This window comes from Anolis carolinensis, chromosome 5 (assembly GCF_035594765.1).
Source record: "Anolis carolinensis isolate JA03-04 chromosome 5, rAnoCar3.1.pri, whole genome shotgun sequence".
Taxonomy (NCBI): Eukaryota; Metazoa; Chordata; class Lepidosauria; order Squamata; family Dactyloidae; genus Anolis; species Anolis carolinensis.
Genome location: NC_085845.1, coordinates 142,489,743 through 142,513,991, shown reverse-complemented (window position 1 = coordinate 142,513,991; position 24,249 = coordinate 142,489,743). Strand labels below are relative to the sequence as shown.

The following is a 24,249-nucleotide window of genomic DNA, read 5'->3' as shown; positions in this document are numbered from 1 at the left end:
AATTTTTAAATAAAACAAAACATCATTGATTTACTCTGGCACATGTAAGACTATGGTTCCGTTTGGGCCTCATCTACACTGACCATGTAATCCGGTTTCTGAATGCAGATTATCTGCTTTAAACAGAGTTATATGAGTCTGCCACATATTCCAGTGTAAAGCAGATAATCTGCACGCAGAAACGTCTCTCCTTCCCATCAACATCTGACAGCATAACCAATGACATGGAAAAATAGTATTTCAATCCAATGGCTTTTAAATGGAGATAAATTGTCCACCTTGCCTTAAAATGTGGGATTTAGAGGCATGCCACTTTATTGATTCTGACCTTTTATAATGTAGAACACAAATATACCCCCCCAAGGAAATGATATGGGACGAGAATGTAATTAATTATAAAAACACAACTTGTAGTTATAAATATCACTATGCATCCAAAGAAAGTCAAAAGAAACCTGAGAATAATCAATCATAAAGTGGGGTATAATTTATTACTCATTTTCTTCTTTTAAAAAATAACAAGCAATTTCAGCAAATTTTCCCAGTGTAAAAAAACACATAGTTTTGGAAGCTAATTCACAATTCAAGACATTTTTTGTGCAAACTTCAAACATGGTTATTTTACACACACAAACACAAATCTTTCTACATGGAAATAATATTTTTTGTGCAGGAACAACCTCTGCAAATTTTGTACAAAATATGTCTCATACTATAAAGAATCTTCTCAGTCCAGAATTCTTCTTGACAGGGTATCTCAATACACAATAAAGATAGTACTCTAAATATAATTATTGTGTATTTCTAAATATTATTTCCACCCTTAATCAAGATATAGAAACCCTTATAAGGAAAAGGTTCAAAAATATGCCTTCTGAAAACAAAACATTTATGGAGGCAGGCAAAGAAATGGTGATCCAAACAACATTCATGTTTCTGAAAGAGGTCAATGAATGCCATCTAGGTCAAATTATGAAACACCATCCCTGTTACGAAGCTACTGATTTTAGTCCTATATCAAGTCTTTTAATTTGCATGAAAGATGCAAAGCAATCTAATTTGCAATTGTCACCAAGAAGCAGTATTGGTTGCCAGCTGTTCAGGAGAAGATTTAAAACTGACATTAAAAGTGAGGAGGTTTTGCCAAAAAAAATTGGAACACAAAACTGGCCAGGAAAAAAACCCTAGAAAGTAGGGCATAACAAGCAGCACTTGCACAGTCAAAATTAGTCATTTCTGCCCAAGAAGATTGCTAATGAGATTGTTTAACATTTCTTGATTTTTAACATCAGACAGGAAATGGGAAGAGGAGAGTAACATCATTCTATTACAACTAGTGGCAGGAGAACATTTGTCAGCATGTTTATAAACAATGCAATTCCTGAAGGAAGGTCTGCTCTCTCCCAACTGTTTGGGGGGTGGTGAGTTGGGTGATCCAGAAACCACATATACAAAAGCAACTCATTCACTCTCTAAGTCAGTGGTTGTCTGTTGGCCCTACACATGTTATGGACTTCAGCTTCCAGAATTTCATCCTGAATATTTCCGTGGTGGCTTGGGGCTCCAGAGAGGTGGAGTCAAAAATATCTGGAAAACCGAAAGGTTCAAACCACTGCTGTACAAGAAAGAATAAGTGACCAAATGTCTTGCCTGAGCTTCCTCAACCTATGTTGAGGATGTTTTGGAATCTAAGTCCCACTGGCATGGTTAATATTCAAGGATGCTAGAAGCTAGAATCCAAAACATTCAGAAGGTACTCAATTGAAGAAGCCAAGTCTCCAGAGCTATCCTCAAGTAATAAGTTACCACTGTGGTTTGTTACAAAGGCGATTTTACTATGTATCAATATTAAATAGACCTTAGTGCTATAGAATGCTGCTTGTTAAACTGTGGGTCCTGATCCCAAATGGGGACCCTTTGCCTCAATGTTGGGGTCACAAAAAATAGCAACACTAAAAGGTTTCTGAACTTCACCCATTTACACAAACCTGTTAGCAACAACATGCGGTGTTTACAGTGAACTCTCTAGAAATTGCTTCAATTATAGTCCACAAAAAGGGAGACCAGCCTATTTAGCATGCCTTGCAAATGCTGATTTATGTTTGATGGTTTAAAATCTATTTTATATACCAATACACCGGAGGTCGCATAAATATTTCTTGAGCCGAAAGAGGCTGCGAGTGAGAAAGGTTTAAGAAGTCCTGATATTGAAAACACCTCATTAATATTTTCCTTATAGAGGATTGAATGATTCAAAAGACCAGCCCCTTTCTTGTTGGATTTGCTTCTTTGTTGAGAAAAAAATGAGAAAAGTATTTTCGCCCATCATATGACAAAAGGTTTACCTGTAAAATTTTGTGCTTTTAAATGTAGATCATACAATTTATGTATATACCGAATATACATCTCCTCCTTGTTCAGTTCTGTTTTGTAGAAATTCTGTAATAAAAGGACATCGCAAAACACAACATGGTTACAAAAAAGAGTGAAACACTAAAATGCTTCCTAATTTACAATATTATTGCCCATCAGAAAGGCTGTTTTCCTGGAGAAAGGGATGCAAATGATTGTTTTTGTGTAGTTCTCTAATGAGTCTTATGAAATAATTACAGATATGAAAATAAAGTGCTGTTTTTTCTTTAAAAGATCATGTTGTATGAGAGGCTATATGTGGATTTGTCCAAACACAACAACTTTATACCACAGTAAATCAAACCACAGAATTAAAAACGTTTGGTATAAAAATATTATTCTGCATAGATCACTTTAAGTATTTTTTTCCTGATGGGAGAACTGGCTCATACTTGCTGTGTTCTGTGAGTGCGAAAGAGTACATATACTTATGTGTGTTCCTGTGTGTGGGTGTGTGTACAAAACTCTGCTACATAGCATATTTGCGCCTTTATGCACACACACACTGCAAGAATGACAGGCAGTTCGCAGCACTACATGCTGACATTAATATAATATGGTAAGAAGCCAGTCGAGGAAGCTAAACATGATATGTTTAGTCATCACCGGGGCTCAAGGCTGAAAATGGAAACACTGCTACTTAATAACTTGTCTGTGTCAAGGTGTAACGATTAATGTTCATCGAGTTTCATGTCTGCATGGAATGATTAAGTGTTACATATCTGAGACAAATAGTTTTGTGTGGGACTCCGGATTTAATATTATTTTAAACTCATGTTTTTTTCTCGTTTTATTGTTCTTTATCATCTATTGTTGGCTGCCGAAACAGAGTCACACAGAAGAGGAAAACAAATTGTAAAACAAACAGTTCAATGAAGACACATGAATTCTGAAGATCTGGTATTTCCAGAAAAAAGAGATCCAGTGAATAGTACAGAAGTGGAATATGGGAAACAAAATCAGTATTCAAGTTTCAGTTAAACTGGATTGCAAATGTATATAGGAATGGCTTGAATGACTCTTTATGGTTATAGATAGAGACTATATGAGTTAGGAGAATAGTGCTATATTTGCCGAAACAACCAATATCACTATACAAAGGGATCTTGTAGCATCTTTGAGATCAACTAAGAGGAAGAAGTTGTAGCACAAGCTTTTGTAGACCATCTACTTCATCAGGTGCATGGAGTAGAATCAGCTAATAGTATATACCTGTCCCAGCTTTGTACAACTTGCTAGCTCTTGCGTTGAACATAATGGCTATAGCATCAAAGAAGATGTGAGGATATTACACCTTTAGGATCCTACAGTACCCATCCATTAAAAAATGTTACCCTCAAAATCTTCCAGAGGGTGTAGAGATCAATTTCACAGTGTTTGGTGGCATTTTAGGTTGACAAGGGGTCCAGAACAATGTCACTTTCTTTCTTTGAAAAAGACGTTTCCTATACCGAGAACAGTAGTCAGGGATATATTGAGCCCCCCAAGTTCTGGGGACAGGACACTTAATAGTTGCATATCCCTGGCCTAAAGCAACATGCAAAGGACTAAAGCATACATTCCCTGGATCCTATTCAGCCCTTGGTCATAAATGGAGACCAAGTGGAGTGGGTGGCCAGTTTTAAGTTCCTAGGTATCATTGTTAAGGAGGATATGCCTGGGGCACCCATATGGCAGTGTTGGTTGGTTTTTATCCATAGTAGTTGATGTTTGTATCATTATTTTGCTTGGTCATTATTTGTTTTATTGTATGTTATGTTTTAACCGATTATTTTATTTGATTGTTGTTTCATTGCTTTTAGTTATTGATATGTGTTTTAAATTGTTATACAGTAGAGTCTTACTTATCCAACATAAACAGGCTGGCAGAATGATGGATAAGCAAATATGTTGGATAATAAGGAGGGATTAAGGAAAAGCCTATTAAACATCAAATTACATTATGATTTTACAAATTAAGCACCAAAACATCATGTTTTACAATAAATTTGACAGAAAAAGCAGTTCAATACACAGCAATGTTATGTAGTAATTACTATACTTAGGAATTCAGCACCAATGTATTGAAAAGATTGACTACAAAAACATTGACTACTAAAAGGCCGACTGCGTTGGATAATCCAGAACGTTGGATAAGCGAATGTTGGATAAGTAAGACTTTACTGTACTTTGTTTCTGTTTTTGGCTCCGCCCCATGTTAGCCACCCTGAGTCCCTTTGGGGAGATGGTGGCGGGATAGAAAAATCTATTGTTGTTGTTGTTATTATTATTATTATTATTATTATTATTATTATTATTATTATTATTATTATAAGAGGGCCCAGCAGAGACTGTACTACCTGAGACTTCTAAGGAACCAACAACTGAATGAAAAACTGCTCGTGACTTTCTACCGCTACGCTATAGAGTCTCCTAACCTACTACATCTGTGTGTGGTTTGGCAACTGCACAGATAGGAAGGTGCTCCAAAGGGTCACCACTTCTGCACGTAGAGAATCATTGGTTGCCCTCTCCTCTCTTTGGAAGAACTTTACAGGTCCCACAGCATTAAGAAAGATCAGAGCATTCTCACCCAGCATATTCTTTAAAAAAAAATTGCCATCTAGCAGATGGTACAAGGTGACAAAGACAAGGACAAACAGACTGAGAAATAGCTTTTATCCTAGAGTTGTGGCTATGCTGAACTCCATGGTTTCGTATTGATGTGGCATTAGGGGCTGTGTGGTGGTTGTTGGGATGTGGAGGGATGGGTGTGTTGTTTTGCGGTATGTACAGGGGAAGGCATTTAATTTCATTGCGCAATAGCACAATGACAATAAAGCTATTCTATTAAAGACTGTGCTAATAAGGCATATGCTAAGGTTGAGACATAATTTTCAATTAAAATATATTTTGAAGAAAACATGGGGGGTGAGGATACTCCTAATCCCATTATCAATTGCAACCTCTTCCCAAATGGAGACATGTCAAAATTGAACCATGGATTTTTAAAAATTAATCCCTGACCAAGAATTGTTTGGGGTCTTTTTTAAGTGAACTCCCAGCAAAATGTAGCATTCTGATTTTGTGTTTTTCATGACTACAAGAGAAAAAGAACTGCATCAATGGCATATTTAGAGCTAGCTCACACATACATGTATGCCAGCTGATGAGAATAAACTAACTCTTTTATTCAACCACATTTGATGACTGCCATCCCAAGCATTTCCACGGGCCCTTTCAGACTACATAATTGCAACACTGTGATTCTACTTTAACTGCCATTGTTTCTTGGAATCTGTAGTTTTGTGAGACACAAGAGCTCTCTAGGTGAGGATTTTGAACCCTCCTCCATAACCTACATATCACAGGATTCCACAGGACATTAATAAAGTGGAATCATAGAACTATTATTACATATGAAAACAAACAATGGCAAATAAAACAGTACATTGTTTGAGAAATGATACACATAATGAGTTATAAGGGACCAGTATCTCAAATTCATTTATGAGCCTATTGCAATACTTTTTTTGTTCTAGCTGTACAATTGTTTATCTTTTTGGGACATAGGGGAAGGGAATGTGTGCAAATCCATACCACAGGAAATGCTGCAAGTGAAAAGCATTGCTGAAATTTGTATTGGACTACCTTGTCTAAAGGGAGGAAGAGGTAAAGGCAGAAATACAGCTGTGCACAGAGAAACTAAGCAAACCTGGTTGGTACCAGTTCATCACAGTTTATGGGGAGATAAAAAACTGAAGTTTGTCTCAGACAGAAGGAAATAGGGTAAAAGATGAAACAGAGATAGTGAAAAGTTGTAATAAGATAGGTTTGGGGGAGTGTGAATGATCACATAGCATGGGTAAATGTGCTATTTAAGTGTGTCTTAATAAAGTTATTCTTTTCTTTACAACTGTACTTGGCTATTCCTATGAAGTTTGAATGTGCATCTATCTCAGTGGTTCTCAACCTGTTTTGGCCTTCAACTCCCAGAAATCCTAACAGCTGGTAAACTGGCTGGGATTTCTGGGAGTTGTAGGCCAAAACACCTGGGGACCTACAGGTTGAGAACCATTGATCTATCTAGTCATGCTTAGCACAGCAAACCCACAGAATAAAACCTCTTCTGGTCACCATGAAGCCCGAGTACACAATCCAGGGAGAGATTAAGAGGGGAAAGTGAGTAACGGGAGCCCAAGATCAACCTGGTGAGGAAGTCCATCAAAACAGAATTTGAAATCACCAAATCTGCACCCAGATTATACTTTCCTCTAGTTACATTCTAAAGAAGGCTCCTTCCGTTTTTTTCCCCAAACATTGCTTGCTTTGAAAGATCAATGACTTATCACTCCAGCTGGTGATATTTACAGAAATTCCCAGCTTATATGAGTTCCATATGAACCCCAACCAGCACTAGAGAGCATTTATGACAAGTTTTTGATAGGTTTAGGAGAAGCTAAATTGCACCATGTCATGAATAAATCAAGACTTGCAGAGGTAAATTGCTCTAAGCCAGGACAGCAAGCAATTCAGTCATCTAGATGTTTTGGACTAGAAGTCCTACAGATTCTTAACACTGCATGGGGCTTCCAGGACTTAAGAGTTGAAAGCATTTCAGGAGACTCCTTTGCTATGCCAAAACTAACACTGCAGCCAGCCCCTTCGTTTTGGCAAGGACAATACTATGGCAGTATTTGAAAGTATTTGAATCATTTTACTACATTTAAACGCATTTCAAAAGTTTAATCTGAAACAACTGGGGATCAGAAAAAGTTTTCAAGAATTTCATTGAATTCTAAAGCATAGTCCACATTGATGGTTAAAAGGCAGAGAAATTAAAACAATAGAGCAGTCTGAACCTATGGAGAACGGGTTTTTAACACAACAGTCCTACAATTAAACTGTCACTTCACCTTTCATACTCTGACAAGCTCTTGCTGTTAAGAAAAAGGTAAAGAGCCTATTTTTGCTCTTCAAATAAAATGCACAAGTTTGGCCTTTTCATAGCCCTTGTTCCTTGAACTCCACACACCCCATCTTTTGTATCATTCGTTCTACTCAAGCTTAGTATATTGCCTTCAATAGATTATTCTCCATCTTCTGCATTATTTTTTCTTCTCAAGCTTTTTATATTGCTTTCAATAGATTAATTTGAACATTAGTATCACTATGCTAACATAAGGCCCAGTGTGTCTGTGTGCATGTTCAGGGTTAACACAAGGCTTAAAGAACTGTATATAGGTGTATTTAGCCTGCAGAAGAGAAGGCTGAGAGGAGACATGATAGCCATGTATAAATATGTGAGAGGAAGTCACTGGGAGGAGGGAACAATGGCCTCAAACTACAGGAAAGGAGATTCCACCTGAACATTAGGAAGAACTTCCTCACTATGAGAGCTGTTCGGCAGTGGAACTCTCTGCCCAGGAGTGTGGTGGAGGTCCCTTCTTTGGAGGCTTTTAAACAGAAGCTAGATGGCCATCTGTCAGGGGTGCTTTGAATGTGATTTTCCTGTTTCCTGGCAGGAGGTTGAACTGGATGGTCCATGAGGTCTCTTCCAACTCTATGATTCTATGATTCTAATAGTGAAAGGGTGGTGTCCAACACAGCTTTTATTAACAAAGTGTTACACAAATTGATAAGCAGTTGTGCAAAGTCTTACATATCCATTCATGACACATCTAAGTGGCATAACTGTGTAGACAAAGGTGAAGGACAGCTCTGTTAATGGGGATTTTTTTATTCTACTAATGTTAAACTGGATTTAAGCCTATGATGAACATTTGGACGAGAGGGTAGAAATCATGAGCATTCATTTTGGAAACTAGGATGACAACTCCTGTTCAGCCAACAAGAAATTGGAGTTATGATGTTTAGACTAACAGCAAAATCCTACATAAGTCTATTTTGTGTAAGAGATGAATTCTAAATCATAATTTATTTGCTGGTTCAACATTTTGTTATTACCCTGTTTCCCCTAAAATAAGACATCCCCAGAAAATAAGACCTAGTAGAGGTTTGCTGAATTGCTAAATATAAGGCCTCTCCCAAAAGTAAAACCTAGCAAAGTTTTTGTTTGGAAGCATGCCCACTGAACAGAACACCAGAGCATGCAGGATTGGTAAATGTACATACCATAGAGTGTTGTACATGGAAATAATGTTAGTATCAAAAAATTCTTGATAGGATTCAGTTTGTCTGGTTATACTGGTTTGTGATGACAACTACTGTACAGTATATAATAAATGTTCATTTTTTTGTTTAACAATAAGTGTGAATTCTTCTTCATGGAAAAATGACATCCCCTGAAAATAAGACCTAGCGCATCTTTGGGAGCAAAAATTAATATAAGACACTGTCTTATTTTCGGGGAAACACGGTAGTAAATATGTTTTTTATTTTCCTTGTAGATTTTTTATTGTTTTGAACTACCCTCAAGGATTATTTATTAATTAATTTATTTATTTACTATATTTCTACCCCGCTCTTCTCACCCCGAAGGGGACTCAAGAATGGCTTACAATATGTCAAGATTCAATGCCGCACTACAATGTAAATAAACACATAGAAACATAAATGATAAAAACAGTTAAAATATATAAATGCAATTAAAACAGTTACAAAGAAATAAAAAAAAAACAGTGCCTCAACGCATTGTCATAATTAGTGCTGCATTCCATATGGCACTATTTCCCAAAGGCCTGGTGCCAGTCAGGTCTTTAGCTTTTTCCTGAATGTAAGGAGGGCCAGTCTAATGTCATTAGGAAGTGAATTCTATAGGTGAGGATCCACCACTGAAAAGGCCCTGTCTCTCATCCCCAGCAATCGTGCCTGTGAGGGGGTGGGATCCAGAGCAGGGCCTCATCGGCAGATCTTAACGCTCTAACCAGTTCATAGAGAGAGATATGTTCAGACAGGTAAGTTGGGCCAGAACTGTTTAGGGCTTTATAGGCCAAGCCAGCACCTTGAATTGTGCTCAGTAGCAGACTGGCAGCCAGTGGAACTGATGCAACATAATGCATTAAATGCTACTGGTAAACAAATAAGTACACCCATATAGAAAGAACAGTCATGTAACAATGGAGCCTTTCTGTTCACCAAGTATTTTATCATCACCCTGCTTCAATCACCATGGTGATTAAGCATATCCGTTAACCTTTACAGAAAAGAGAATTATAACTTTGCTTATCATTTGATAACAAAGAAAGATTTCTTTTATAGGCAGGTAAGACCATTGACCCGAACATTTAAAGCTTCAATTTTCTGCAGGGGGACAAACCCAACTGATCACAGCAGGACCTAATATCCAAGCAACATGCATAGGGTCACATATACGCTGCTATGATACAACCCTACAATCTGATATAGTTCAAGAACACCACTGGGATCTTTGGTAAGTTAATTCTGTCAGTTTAAATCTACATATATATCCTAAACTGAAGGTCTTTGCTATAACTGTCCATGTGGTTTAAACACGCAGGCAAACTTAGAATAAATATGAAGTTACTAAGTAATTTTCTGATTTGCTGGTTAGACTACTAATATAAGAAATGGTGTGAACAACTCTGCTAGATGAAACAATACTTACCCTCTGCTAAGTTTCAGTTTTTATGGAAAAGAGATTTTTTCCCCCTAAAAATAGGAAATGCAGAACAACCCTGTTTCCCCAAAAATAAGACAGTCTTAATTTTTTTTGCTCCAACAGATATTACTTTTTAAAATGTATAGCTAAATGTATAATTCATTAAATTGACTTTTAATGAACTGTAGGGGTTTTTAATTAACCGAGCATCTTCAAAAATCCTGAAAAATCATGATAGGTCTTATTTTTGGAGTAGGTCTTCTTTCCAGGGGAATTGATAGCTAACTTAGATTGACTTTTAGTGATTTTATTCGGAATTATCAACTGTTCTTTTCATAGGTGGACATTTAGCATCATTGTTTTTCGAAACTATACTTTCAGCATTATACCAACGATGTCATCACAAAGCTTTGTCATGTTTTCTTGAGGTTTTCACAAGGTTTTCTAAATGTTTGTAATTTCTGCCCTTTGGAAAAGGCAGTGGATCTTATAAAGCTAGCATGATGTAATTTATACATCTTAATTGGCTAATAAAGATATTGGGCTTCTTAAAAATGAATTTTGTATTTTGTTATATTGAGCTAAAGGGAGACATCTTTGACAGAAAAGCTTAAAAGGATTCCTAAATAGGACATGCTAAAATGTTCCTGGGAGTACATCATGATTCGTGACAACCTATCATTTCTTTTATTCAGAAACAGCTGTAAAAAGGAGATCCACTAGCAGGGAAAGTCTCCCATCTCCCACTTCCTTTATAAATACAGTAGAGTCTCACTTATCCAACATAAACGGGCCGGCAGAACGTTGGATAAGTGAATATGTTGGACAATAAGGAGAGATTAAGGAAAGGCCTATTAAACATCAAATAAGGTTATGATTTTACAAATTAAGCACCAAAACATCATGTTATACAACAAATTTGACAGAAAAGTAGTTCAATACGCAGTAATGCTATGTAGTAATTACTGTATTTATGAATTTATCACCAAAATATCACAATGTTTTGAAATCATTGACTACAAAAATGCATTGGATAATCCAGAACATTGGATAAGTGAGTGTTGGATAAGTGAGACTCTACTGTACTTCTTAATTTCAAATTTACTTTGAAACCACTTGACACTTTTATTTTGCCTTGGTGATTGGGCCATCTGCTACTGTATGCTAGTTATTTTCTGTTACATTTATCATTACATAACTGTAATCACTCCATCCTATAGAATCTTGTGATCTAAAGTTTGGTGAGGCTATACGAATCCTCTGCTGCAGCGCTGTGGTAAAATCCCCTGTACTACACCACCATAATTCTCTGGCCGATCATTTTAAATACTCCCCAAACATCAACCTAGGGTGGAGTCATGATTGTTGTATCAGAGAACTATAGCTTGCGAATGTGGAATCACTGATAACAATCTCTTTAATTTAACTTCTGATGGTGGGAAAGCTAACTGTGGTCCCAATAGTGACTTTTTCCAAAAAGCAGGCAGGCAGGAAATCACATCCTACAACTAGTAGAGGTAAATCTTCTTCTCCATAGATCTACGCTCTCCAAATCAACTACTTTTATTAGACAAGTCATGGCGACTTGCACATTTCCTGGCAAGCATTCAGGCTCTTGCCATACTCTTAGTTCCTTGGACAAGGGCCAGTGACTCTAATGAACAAGTGCATCATTCCCTTTTCTATGTATAAAATGCCACTGGTAACCATGGCCCCCGCTGACGGATGAGAGCTCTGCACAAGAACTGTCTAAAATTAGGCACAGCTTAGAGAATTTGCCAGTTCTGGGAGCTGGAGACAGTAAGGTACCCAAGCTCTGTCAACATAATAGCAATTCATTGGCATTTTAAATTCAAAGCACTTATCGTACTAGGAAAGCTAAAGAAATCTACTCTAACCTAATTTAATTTTAATTTGGAAAAAAACAGATGCAGCAATTAATGTTTTGCTAAGAACTAGCATTGTGTAGCAATTTTGGCACTGGCCTATGACTCTGCAAGCCAAGATATGAATCTCCGTTCAACCATAAAGTCACTGGTTGACTTTAGGCAAGTCACAGTCTCTCAGCCACAGGGAAGGGCAATAGTAAACTTCTTCTGAACATATCCTGCCAAGAAAACCCTAGAATAGGTTTATCTAAGGGTCACCTAGATCAGGGCTGTCTTAACAGCATTATAGGCCCCCCAGGCAAAGTGTTGAACTGGGATCTGCCTACACCAACTCACGGTAATACAAATATATTATTAATAAAATAAACTGTTATTTATTGGTACCACATAATAAGTCTACATTTTCTTTTTTTCCTCATTTCACTTTTTAAAGAACCTTAACCCTTCACCACACAAATAGAATTCTTGGAACACAAATAGCAGAGGCTCTGCTTCCAATAATGGAGATGAACACTCTCAGCAATCGTTGTCCCCAGCCATTAATTGCCTCCAGCGAATCCATTACAATATTTTGCTTCCACAACATTGCAAGTAATAAAACAGTAATATTTCTCTTGCAAATGCAAACATGCCAACTTTCCGCTACAAGTCATTATTTTTCTCCTTCTACCAAGTTAGCAGAAGATTTGACTGCTGCGTGATCAGAAAATTGGTGTTCAATTCTGGTCTGTGTATAGATTAGCATGGGCCCCCTATGCTCCTGGGTGCCTCTGGGCAATTGCCCAGCGTGTTACGACAGCACTGTCCTAGGTGGGAAATGGTTTGAAGGCACACAATAACAACAACAACAAAAGGCAGAATGGTATAGTGCTTAGAGTGTTACACTAGGACTCTGCCAGACCATAGTTTGAATCCCTGCTCAGCTTTGAAACCCACTGAGTGAGCTTCACCAAGTCAAACCCTCAGCCTGAGAGATAGACAATAGCAAACCTGCTCTGAATAATTTTTCTGATGATAGTATCAGTAGAGGTCAGAGTTGACTTGAAGGCATCTAGCAAATCATGTATAAGTTAACCTCTTATATAAGTCAAGGGCAGATTTTGGGTCAAAATTATGGTTTTGATATGACCCATGAATAGGCTGAGGGTTATTCAACAGAGAGGGGAGAGCAGCAATACCACCCAAGGGCTAGCCACCCCTGGCTACTGCGGTACCCCACCTAGGTGTTCAAAAAGGCCAGAATTAACTCCAAGGCAGAAAGAAAAGGGAGACAGTGCTTCTTTTAGGTTCTCCTAGTATAGAATAAGGAGTTTCCTTTTTTAATATAACACAGTGGTTCTCAACTTCGGGTCCCCAGATGTTTTTAGCCTACAACTCCCAGAAATCCCAGCCAGTTTACCAGCTGTTAGGATTTCTGAGAGTTGAAGGCCAAAAACATGAGGACACACAGGTTGAAAACCACTGATTACAGTTAAGTTACAGTACTTACATCGACTCATGGATAAGTAGACACAGGTTTTTTATTTACTAAAATATCAAGATTTATACAAGAGTATATAGGGCATTTTTGCTATATGTACATAGTTACATTACAGTGAAATTTATAAATATTCATGTTTATCCCAATAAGGGAACTAAAGGTGGCTAGCAACATATTGAAAAGCAATACAGATTAAGTTGAAAGTTTAAATGTTAAAATGTTAGGAGAGAGCGACGCAGCGCAGCTCCCACTATTCCTTTTCCACTTGGCCATTTTCCTGTGCTCATCAAGCCTCCCAGCCCTGAGTGAAATTAAGTTGGCCGATGGTAGAGTCAATACTGAAAGCCAAAGTCTGCCTGAAAACCATGTTGCAATTGCAAAGATACAGGCAGCTCAATAGAATGCTCAATGCTTGATTGTTCTTGCATTGGTGATAACTCAGTGGATGAAAGGTATCTTTTTCACATATGTTCATAGCTTTACTATTATTCAGTGATTATTCAGTGCATAAGAAGAAGCAGTTGACAATGAGGAATTAGAAGCTGGACAATGCTCTATGCCAAATACATACAGAAGAGCCTTGAAAAAATCAGGAGGGTTTTGAACTCCAAAGTTCCAAAATCCTCCATATAGCACAGGCACTATCTATGCTGCTTATGGGATTCTGGGAATTGTGCTGCAAAACAGATTTCTGCAAGCTCTGCAGTACAATAAGGAGGAGACTCAAGAACCATTTCTGCTCTCTTTCCCACTCCAGTGCATGTGCTTAGATGTATCTTCCCACGACTCAGGCTATTATTTATTTCCTGCAGTCTAGTTCATATGATATAGATCCATCCCCCAAAAATACAGACCGAGAGAACATGAACATTTGATGATTTTAAAATAGACTTTGAATGTATTGGCACACATTAATCCTGCAGCAGAATGTGTACTTTAAACCACAATCAGGAAAGCAGGGTATTAAAAATACACTCTTATCTAAACATTCGATCTTCAATGTGAAACAGAAATGATCTTCCAAGTCAGATACGTACCAACAAGCTGACAGTACAGCCAATCTTTTTTCCATCTACTTCTCCCATTTTCATGCAGTCCCTGGAGGCAATGAGAGAGAGAAAGAAAAATCATCAGACCAAACAGCGTGTGAATATTGTGCCAAATAATTAATTATGCACATCAGATAAAATTATGTTTTCAAGAGAAAATCTGTATTAACAGATTCAAATACACCATTGATTCTAGACTGTGCAGCAGCTGGTAGTCTAATGCAAAATAAGATTGTTGATGGACCAAGGAATGAATTAGAACAAATCAACCTGAAACTGAATGTTTATATAACTGCAATTATTGCACATTCTTCCCATGTCCATTCTCGCCTCCAGTTCCCTCTCCTTCTCTGTCCCTCTTGAGTTTCATTCTGTAGAATGTGATCCCCCTGAACCAAGGACTTATATTCCCTGGTCACATATGCTCTTTTATATGGAACATAATCATCACCACCCGTCAACAATCAGCATCATCTGGACTATCATTGACATTTCGCCACAAAGTCTACACTGAATTGGTGTGTCCCTGGGGTCAATTGCAACATTTGAATTGCTCCACCACAGACTGGCCAGTGTGTAGAAATACAGACTGGGATCCTCTAACATGTGGAAAGAACATGTTTTTATAAAGCTTGCTTGTGATAATGATAGCTCCTCGTGGCACAGTGCATTAAACCCTTGTACCGGCAGGACTGTTGACTTCAAGGTTGGGTTGCTGACCTAAAGGTTGCCAGTTCAAATCCAACCCAGGGAGACCATAGGTGAGCTCCCTCTATCTCAGTGGTTCTCAACCTTCCTAATGCTACAACCCTTTAATACGACTGGGGGTCATGTTGTGGTGACCCCCAATCATAACATTATTTTCGTTGCTACTTCATAACTGTAATTTTGCTACTCTTATGAATCGTAATGTAAATATCTGATTTGCAGGATGTATTTTCATTCACCGGACCAAATTTGGCACAAATACCCGATACGCCCACATTTGAATAGTGGTGGGGTTGGGGGGGGGGGTGTGTGATTTTGTCATTTGGGAGTTGTAGTTGCTGGGATTTATAGTTCACCTACAATTAAAGCACATTATAAACTCCTCCAACAATGGAATTGAACTAAACTTGGCACACTGAACTCCCATAACCAATAGAAAATACTGGAAGGGTTTGGTGGGCATTGACCATGAGTTTTGGAGTTGTAGTTCACCTACATCCAGAGAGCACTGTGGACTGAAAACAATCATGGATCTGGACCAATATTGCCACAAATACTCAATATGTCCAAATTTGAACATTGGTGAAGTTTGGGGAAAACTGACCTTGGCATTTGGGAGTTGTAGTTGCTGGGATTTACAGTTCACCTACAATCAGAGAGCCGCTTGAACCCCACCAATGATAAAATTGGGCCAAACTTCCCACACAGAACCCCCATGACAAACAGAAGATACTGGTATTTGGCAACCCCTCTGATACCCCCCTTCGCGACCCCTTCAGGGGTTCCGACCCCCAGGTTGAGAAACACTGCTCTATCAGCTTCAGCTCCATGCAGGGACATGAGAGAAGCCTCCTTCAAGGATGGGAAAAACATCAAAACATCCAGGAGTCCCCTGGGCAACATCATTGCAGATAGCCAATTCTCTCACAGTTTCTCAAGTCGCTCCTGATACACACAAAAATGATGACGACGACGACGATGATGATTATTTGTTACCTGCCTCTCCTCATGGCTCAAGGCAGGGCACAACACATACACAGATACATACCATAAAACATACATTAAAACGAACCGCCACAAAATAAATATTTTAAATGCACACTTCAAGGATTAAAATGCAATATAAATGGAATGTACATTTAAAATTCACAGTTTAAAATTAACTGGTTAGCCCTGGAAGAAAATATAGGTCTTCAATTGTGTCTTGAATTCTGACAGCTTATTTAGCTGTTGAATCTCTTTCTGCAGGTCATTCCACCATTAAGGGGCATCTGATGAATTGGTCCTCTAGATGACAGTTACCAGTCGGGTTCTGGCTGGTTGGAGTAAGCATCCCCCAAAGGACCTAAGTGTATGGGCAGACCATATGGGAGAGAAGGTAATCCTGTAGGTAACCTCAACCCAAACCATGATAGATTAGAGAGGACAGCTGCTTAAAGGGGGATGGGAGAATGTTGCTGTTTCTAATTCTATCTGGCAGGCAAAGTCCTCTGCTGTGCTTAAATTAGCTTTCTGGTTCCAGAATCAAAGTCTGTGTAAAATATGTGCATTATGAAATTGAAAGCACATATACAGTAATCTTGAGCATTTACGGATTCTCAACAAGATTGCTTATAACCATTTAAACGATTTGAATCCAAGATGTATGTTTCTGGCAAAGATGCACAATCAAGTGCATGACAATCTTACATGTGTTCGTTCAAAAGTACATCCTATCGAGTTCAGGGATGCTTACGCCAAAGTGTCCATACAAAGATAGAAATCTTTCCCCTCCACTTTCTGTTCTTATCTCAGAAGGAACCATAGTGTGTGAACATATGCTTCAGTGCAAATGGTACTGTATCATAGCTAAGAATCAGAAAGATCGCAATTAGGATCTTGCTACTGTCATGGCTGGGGAAACCATTCACTCATGGCCTCAGTCATGCTTCCTCCCAGAAGAATGTGGGATATCGTAATAATGCTGATTTATGTTTTGGAGATTTGATGTAAGCCAGAGGTGAGAATCTGAGGCATTCCAGTTGTGTCATGGGAACTCCCATCAGTCCCTGGCCTGTACAGCCAATGGAGAAGAATGATGGGGTGACAGTCCAACAACACATCTTGTGCCACACTTGAATCACTGGTCCTATAATAAAGCACAATGTGATGGTTGCCTCTGATGTCAGATATAGAGGACAGCACTGGAAGCAATTTCCTGAAGACTGAACCATCCTGCATCCCTTAAAGCTGTTAATCTTTAAGGAGTTTTAAGGAGTGCACTCGAAAGCACAATACAAATGTTACATATTTAGCAACATTGTAATTGCCATTGTTATTCCTATTGCCGCCGCCACCTACGTGTACAGTTGGCTCTCCATATTCCCCAGTTTTCCATCCACAGATTTCACCATCCACAGCTTGATATGCTGCCTGATGAGCATCAACACAAATGTTTGGAATAGTCATCAGACAAATAGATTATATGGACAATTTGTAACAAGCACAGCTGGATAGATGTAAGTACCTTGGGACTATTCATATTCTTTGGATTCGAATCTCCTATGGTTTACAATGCAAAAAGTTGGCAAGTGTCACCTGTCTCCCAGATCTCTTGTCTGATATACCTATTTGGCTTTATGTTTTCAGACTGCAGATGATAGTAATAATGCCAAAAATACAGAATCTAAAACAATTACTGTATTATTATTATTGACACAACAACACTGCATGACACAGCAAACAAGATAGATATGCTACCGCCAACACAGCTCTCAGCATCATTGGAGCAGTTAAGCCCCCCCCCCCCCCACGACAAGGTGGCACCTACGGGGGGATTATTATTATTGCAACATTTATATCCCGCCCACCCACTCCTGAGGGGGGACTCATTGCCGCTTACAACCAACATAAACAGAGTATATAAAAACAATTACAGTACAACAATTATAGTTAAAATTGAATTAAGTTAAAACATCCATTCATTCAGAGGCATAATCCGAGTCACAATCCAAGTCTGTCCGTTCTTTGTCATGAGTTCATAATCATTAATGCTGCATCTATCCCTGCTCAACTGCAGCAGCTCATTCGGATGTTAAAACGGCAGAGGAGTTGCGCAACCTCCTGTTTGAGATCCATCAGAAATAAAACAGCAGGGAATGACCTGAACCCAACATCACTCCTGACACAGTACAACAAGTAAAATCAGGGCCAACCCAAGACATTTTCCCATCTGATACTGAGAAGCAAATGACTCCTCAGTCAAAGCTATACATTGAAAGACTGCCAAGTTTATTTCAGCACCTGAAACATACAGTCCCACAAGTACCTTTCACTGGCAGTAAAAATGCAATAATAATCAATCAAGTGGCTAACAATGTTCTGTCCATGCACTCACAACACTCAAAACCAATTGCGTGAAGCACAGTCCTAGTTTTAATGATAGGGCTGACCCTGATGTGATTCAGTGTGCTTGTGTATCGGATAGAAAAGTACAGTTTTTTACTCCCCCCATCCCAAAAAAAGAAGTCAAAATCAGAGATCCTGACATCACAAAATCTATGGAGAGAAATCTTTTTGGACATAGGAAGCTAGCGTATAATTCAGGAAAAAGGTTAGGGTAGATCTCCTGTCATTGATACGCCAGCTTTCAATGGACAGTTTTTGAACCTGGGCAACTATTTAAGCATATGATTTGCTCTATCTGCACCCTGCTTATAAAAAGGTATGCCATGCATTTTTTCTTAGCATGTAGTTTGGCCCTGAGTTTAGCTATATCATTATATTTCCCAAGATTGGTAATAAATGCTTAAAGACAGTTTTCCATTCATATTGCAACTCCTGAAAACTTTATATTTGCTCTCTGTATGCATTCATATTCGTGTTAATAACAATTCCATCTAGCATTCAACTTGCAGACAGTTGAGCATTCCTTGCTATAAAACATGCAACAATTGCTCACCTGTAGTCCAGCAGCCTCTCCATGAGACGGGTTACAGTGGCAATTAATGAAACACCACTTTCTCTCCATGTTTCACGTTCAATTTTCTTCAGCAGGCTGGAAGGAATGAACCCAGGGCAGAATATCAGGATTTATTTTTACCAGTCTCCATAACAACCAATTTGTACTCAATACCCAAAAATGCCTTAGCAATATCTGCTTATTCAGAGATTTAAATATATACATATATTTCCCCTTTCATACGAAGCCCAGTTGCAAATATTGTCTTACCTGGGATAAGGACCAAAGAGTGGAATTCTACTCCAGGAAGCATTGACAAGGCAAATTGATTTTTTTAGGTTAGCCAACTCCAAGACAACACACAGAGAGATAACAGCCTATTTTCCATAAATAGATACAGATACATATATACACATATATCAAGAGAGAGAAGACATTCTACAGCCCTTACAAACAGAAGATTTGGGCTTTTATTATATTCTTGCCCTGTTATGCTCTTTATTAGAGCTGCATTTCAGGATTAAGAAAAGAAATGGAAGGTTTTGTTACCTAGAGGAGAGCATTTCCCATCTCACTGTTCCCTTTCGTTGAGATTTCAAATCTTCTCAATGTAGGATTTTTTCCCCCGTACTTTAGTCGACAGTAGTTCTGCACCCACACAATTTACTGCATTGTAAGTGCCACAGGAAAAGCCTTTTCCTGGGATTTTTTTTTTGAAAAAAAATACTTCCCTTTCACTTGGTGTTATTTATGCATTTCAATCTCATTCATTTAACCATTAAATAATTGATGGGTTCTCTGTAGCAAGAATTAGTCCAGTTCTCCAAGTCAATTAGAATTATGGAAAATTATTATCAGATGTAGTACAGAAGTACAGAAATATAACCCCTGACAATACTTGTGATGGATACTAACTAGCATTTACTCCTTCTTTAAAATCCTGCGGGTATCACAAGACACCCTTTGCTTCAGAAGTCCTCTCCCCACCCCTTAGCAAGCTAGATTGCTATATGGCAATGAGGGAAAAGGCTCTTTGCATAAGCTAGAAGAGACTGTTTCCTTCCTTATCCTTCCCATATTCTATGGATGAACCCGAGGTTGCCACAGAAACAGATTCTTTAAGTACTAAACATGCTCAAGAGCCCAACACAACTCGTTCTTTTGCAGAAATTTAATGGGAAAGGTCCGAGGTTTTCTCTCAGGGCAAGGTGTGGGAGACACCGTCCAAACTCCAAAACAGAGTTGGGCAACTGCCAAAGGTTACTCGCCTTGCTCCTCCCTATGGGAGGGAGATGCTGGGCTGCTTTAGGCTAAGGAGAGGCCCTTTTTAATAAAGGGAAGAAAGCATGCAGTTTAGCTGGGAGATATATTTTTAGAAATAAAAGAGATGGACACTTTTTTGGCAGCTGGAGGGATGTAGGTGGGCTGTAAACTGCATTTTGCCCATCCCTGCTACCGGAGACTTCCACTAGCAATCCAAGTTTGAGGTTGGTATGGGAGGTGTCTGTGTGGGAGCACAAAAATATCCCAGGGGCTACAGAACAAGAAAAATATGGTTTGCACTTATGCATAATGCTGTTTTATGTAGCCATTCACAAAGTCCGACATCCAGTAGATTCATTATGAGATAGAAATGACGGCAAAAATAGGTAAAATACATTCCTTTTGTTTGCCTGTTCTCTTTGCTGAGCACAGCAGAGGAAAATTCAACATGACAAGGCAAAAGGCATAATCAGTATGAGAAGAAAAGGAACAGGATACAAGAAAGCTGTAGTAGTAAACTGCCACTTTTATAGCTCAAGTCAAAACATCAATAGCCAAAGAGAAAGGCCTAATAGCATAAGAATGGCAGGGAAACCATGTATATGGAGTCCACCAACTCACTGAAAACCAGTTTTGCACACCAAATAATGTGTGTGGGCTTTACCTTCCAGCATGCAATGGGAAATGCTAATTTTTGGCACTTCCAAAACAGAATCCTGATTGTAGTGACCGTATACAAGATTAAAAATAAAACAAACATGCATCATCTTTTCTGCAGAAGTCAAAAATTGGCATAACATTCACTTTTTGAGATCTTTCCTCATTACTAGTCATAACTACACAGCAGTTAAATAACACCCAGCTAATCCAAAACTATCCTGGGCATTCATCCTAGTATAATCATCTTTTAATGTTAGCAACAAATCAGGTAGCAGTAGTGGCAATGTAATTCTAACTCTGGTCTAATGCCTTTATGTGGACAATTCAAAGTAGCGTGTAAGTAGAGGAGTGAAGTCATTTAATTGCTGAAATATAAAATTATATTTTCCATTCCTGTACCTAAAACAGTAGAAGTCTACTTCTCAAATGAGAGGAAAGATTACCAAATGACAGATGAGACCAATTGCATATTGCTTCAGATGATAATGACTTAGGTGGTGTGACAGCTGTTTTATATTACATATACTATTTCTGAATTCCATATTGCATTATGACAATCTACTCTATCACATATGAAGGGAAGAAGCTCAACAAAGATGTTTAACCATATATGGAGAAAGAAATGCCAGGCATTCAAATTGGTTCAAAAAAGGAAGAGGCACTAGAGATCATATTGCACACATATAATGGCTAATGGAGGGCACCAAAGAATTTCAGAAGTAAAATGACCCGAACTTCATTGATTATAGAAAAGACTTTGATTGTGTAGATCATGAAAAGATAGGGGAGAAAGTCCTTCAAGTCCCAAAACAGTGAAGAAAGCTGAGGGGAGAGAATCAATGCATTTGAAGTGTGGTGCTAGATAAGAGTTCCACACGTACCATGATATCCCAAAACAACAAATAAATGAGTCCTAGAGCATATCAAGACATTGGAGTCTAATTACTGAACTACTACTAAATTACTACATTGGAGCTGGACATTTACTTCCTTTTTCCTACTGAAAGTCATAGGAAAAGAGGAAGGTCACAGAGCAGACTAATTAATTCAGTAAAACAAAAAAGAATATATCACAACTTAATTTTGCAACACCTGAACTGGGCTGTTAATACATGGGTTTTCCAGGTCTCTCAGTCATTCCGTAGGGTCACCAGTAGTCAAGTCAGCTTAATAACACATAACAACAACAGCACAGCCTACATCTGGAATCTCATATAAAAGTACAGGCAAGGTTGTTTCTTGGCATACAATCCTGTGTGTATGTAACAGGCAGCCATGTATTTCTACTTTAGATAGTCTGGAGTTTACCTGGGGACTTCCAGAAAACACATCTGCAGCATAAACATATAAAAACTCCAAGGAACATAAATGAGTTTCATTTTTTTACGGAAACAAATCCCATAAAAGGTGCTGCATTCATTCATTTGGTGAAAGATCAAGAAATGGTTAACAAACAAGGTGTACTCTAACCTGAAGTTTTCTCCATCACTAAATATAAAGATAGGTGGAAGGCGAGAGAGCATCTCAAAATAAGGGCTGCTAGAATCTCTCAGAACGGATGTAGATTAGTCAGTTTAAACACAGGGCGTACTTTCCATTTGAATTTTCATCTCAAATATGTATGTATAAAGAATGTTCACAAATTCCTACAAACCCTTTGCTTCGCTGACCTTTGAAAGATAATGCGCAAAGCAAACATTTATAACAAAATTCAGTTACCTCAAGCAAGAGCTAAAGGCAGAAAATTAAAGGGTATTTCCATCTCTGCTGGCATTCTCTCTTTGCATACTATAAGCCAGAAATGATATTACATGCATACTGTAATATTTTATCAAAATCTTTCTTTGACCCTTTTCTAGAAATGGTTCTCTTCTCCAAATATCCACACAGGAATGGAACTTGCTTCACCTGAGCCTTCAACACTAATCCTAGCTTGACAAAAAAAAAAAAAAAAGAAAGAAAGAAAATCAGATAGAACTCAGATCTGAACCTGGATATTCGAGGTTAGGTGTGGCCAGGAGAAAATTTTTACAGTTAGAACTTGTGCACCAACTGTACCTATTCTTTGAGAAGTTGGATCTGCCTAGGGTGACATGCCTTGATTATATATTGCCTTTGGACTACTGTAATGCACTCTACTTGGATGTACCCTCACAAAGTCTTCAGCAAGTCCAAAATGCATTGATCAGACTGTTGACTGAGGTTGGGTACAGGATCATCTAACTCCCCTATTGAAACAGTTCCACTGGCTATCAGAATTCAAAGTGATGGTTAAAAGCCCTCCATGACGGAGTCTAGACCACTGCTTCTCAAACTATGTTCCCCAACCCCAAATGGGGTCCCATAAGACAAAATTGGGATTATGAGAATATCCTATAAAAATACAACTATCATTAGTGTAATATGAGTAATAATACTACAATGATTATTAATTCTCATAGTAATACTATTGGCAATAGTAAAAGGTTTCTGAAAGCCACCCAGTGGCTGCTTCAGATATTTATATGAATCTGTTAGCAACAACATGCGATGTTTACAGTGGAGTCTGCAGAAGATGCTTCTGCTCTACTTCATAAAAAGGAAAATCTGGCTGTTTAGCAAGCATTATAAATGCTGGTTTATTATCAGTAAATATTTGATTTTTATACCCATTTATATACCTGGGGTCATGTAAAAATTCCTAGAGGTCTGGGAGTGGAAAAGGTTTAAGAAGCCCTGATTTGGACTATTTGAAATATCATATCTCCTAATATAAACCAACATGTTTTTTAAGCTCTTCAAGGGGAGGTCATCTTTCAGTTCCAGCATTCTTACAGGTTTGGTTGGTAAGGGGAGAAAATAAATAAATAAAATAAATGTATTTTCTGAATGTGTTTTAAAACTGTTTTGTAACTCTCAGATTAAAAAGGTAAAGGTAAAGGTTTCCCCTGACGTTAAGTCCAGTTGTGTCCGACTCTGGGGGTTGGTGCTCATCTCCATTTCTAAGCCGAAGAGCCGGCATTGTCCGTAGACACCTCCAAGGTCATGTGGCCAGCATGACTGCATGGAGCGGTACCTATTGATTTACTCACATTGGCATGTTTTCGAACTGCTAGGTTGGCAGGAGCTGGAGCTAACAGCGGCCGCTCCCGCCGCTCCCGGGGTTTGAACCTGGGACCTTTCGGTCTCCAGCTCAGTGCTTTAATGCACTTCGCCACCGGGACTCCAAACTTTCAGATTACTCCTAGGTAAACGTGAACTGTCTACAAACGTCATTCTCAACTTCTGGAACAAGTCCAGAAGCGTTG

General features: G+C 38.4%; 1 protein-coding gene across 12 annotated transcripts in view; it reads right to left on the bottom strand.

Annotated features, from left to right (window-relative positions):
* The window catches only part of dock4 (dedicator of cytokinesis 4), a 329,858-nt gene that overhangs the window by 38,683 nt on the left and 266,926 nt on the right, over window positions 1-24,249 (bottom strand). For 9 of the 12 annotated variants that reach the window (XR_010006703.1, XR_010006702.1, XM_062982447.1 and 6 more), the window contains 4 exons: window positions 19,310-19,336; window positions 19,040-19,135; window positions 14,380-14,440; window positions 2,346-2,439 (listed from right to left, as the gene is read on the bottom strand). Coding sequence is in view for 10 of the 12 variants with exons in the window: in XM_062982447.1 (XP_062838517.1) it covers window positions 2,346-2,439; window positions 14,380-14,440; window positions 19,040-19,135; window positions 19,310-19,336 (278 nt within the window). In the remaining 2 variants the exon portion in view is untranslated. The remainder of the gene's footprint in view (window positions 1-2,345; window positions 2,440-14,379; window positions 14,441-19,039; window positions 19,136-19,309; window positions 19,337-24,249) is intronic. The other 3 variants (XM_062982448.1, XM_062982451.1, XM_062982454.1) reach the window with 1 other exon arrangement.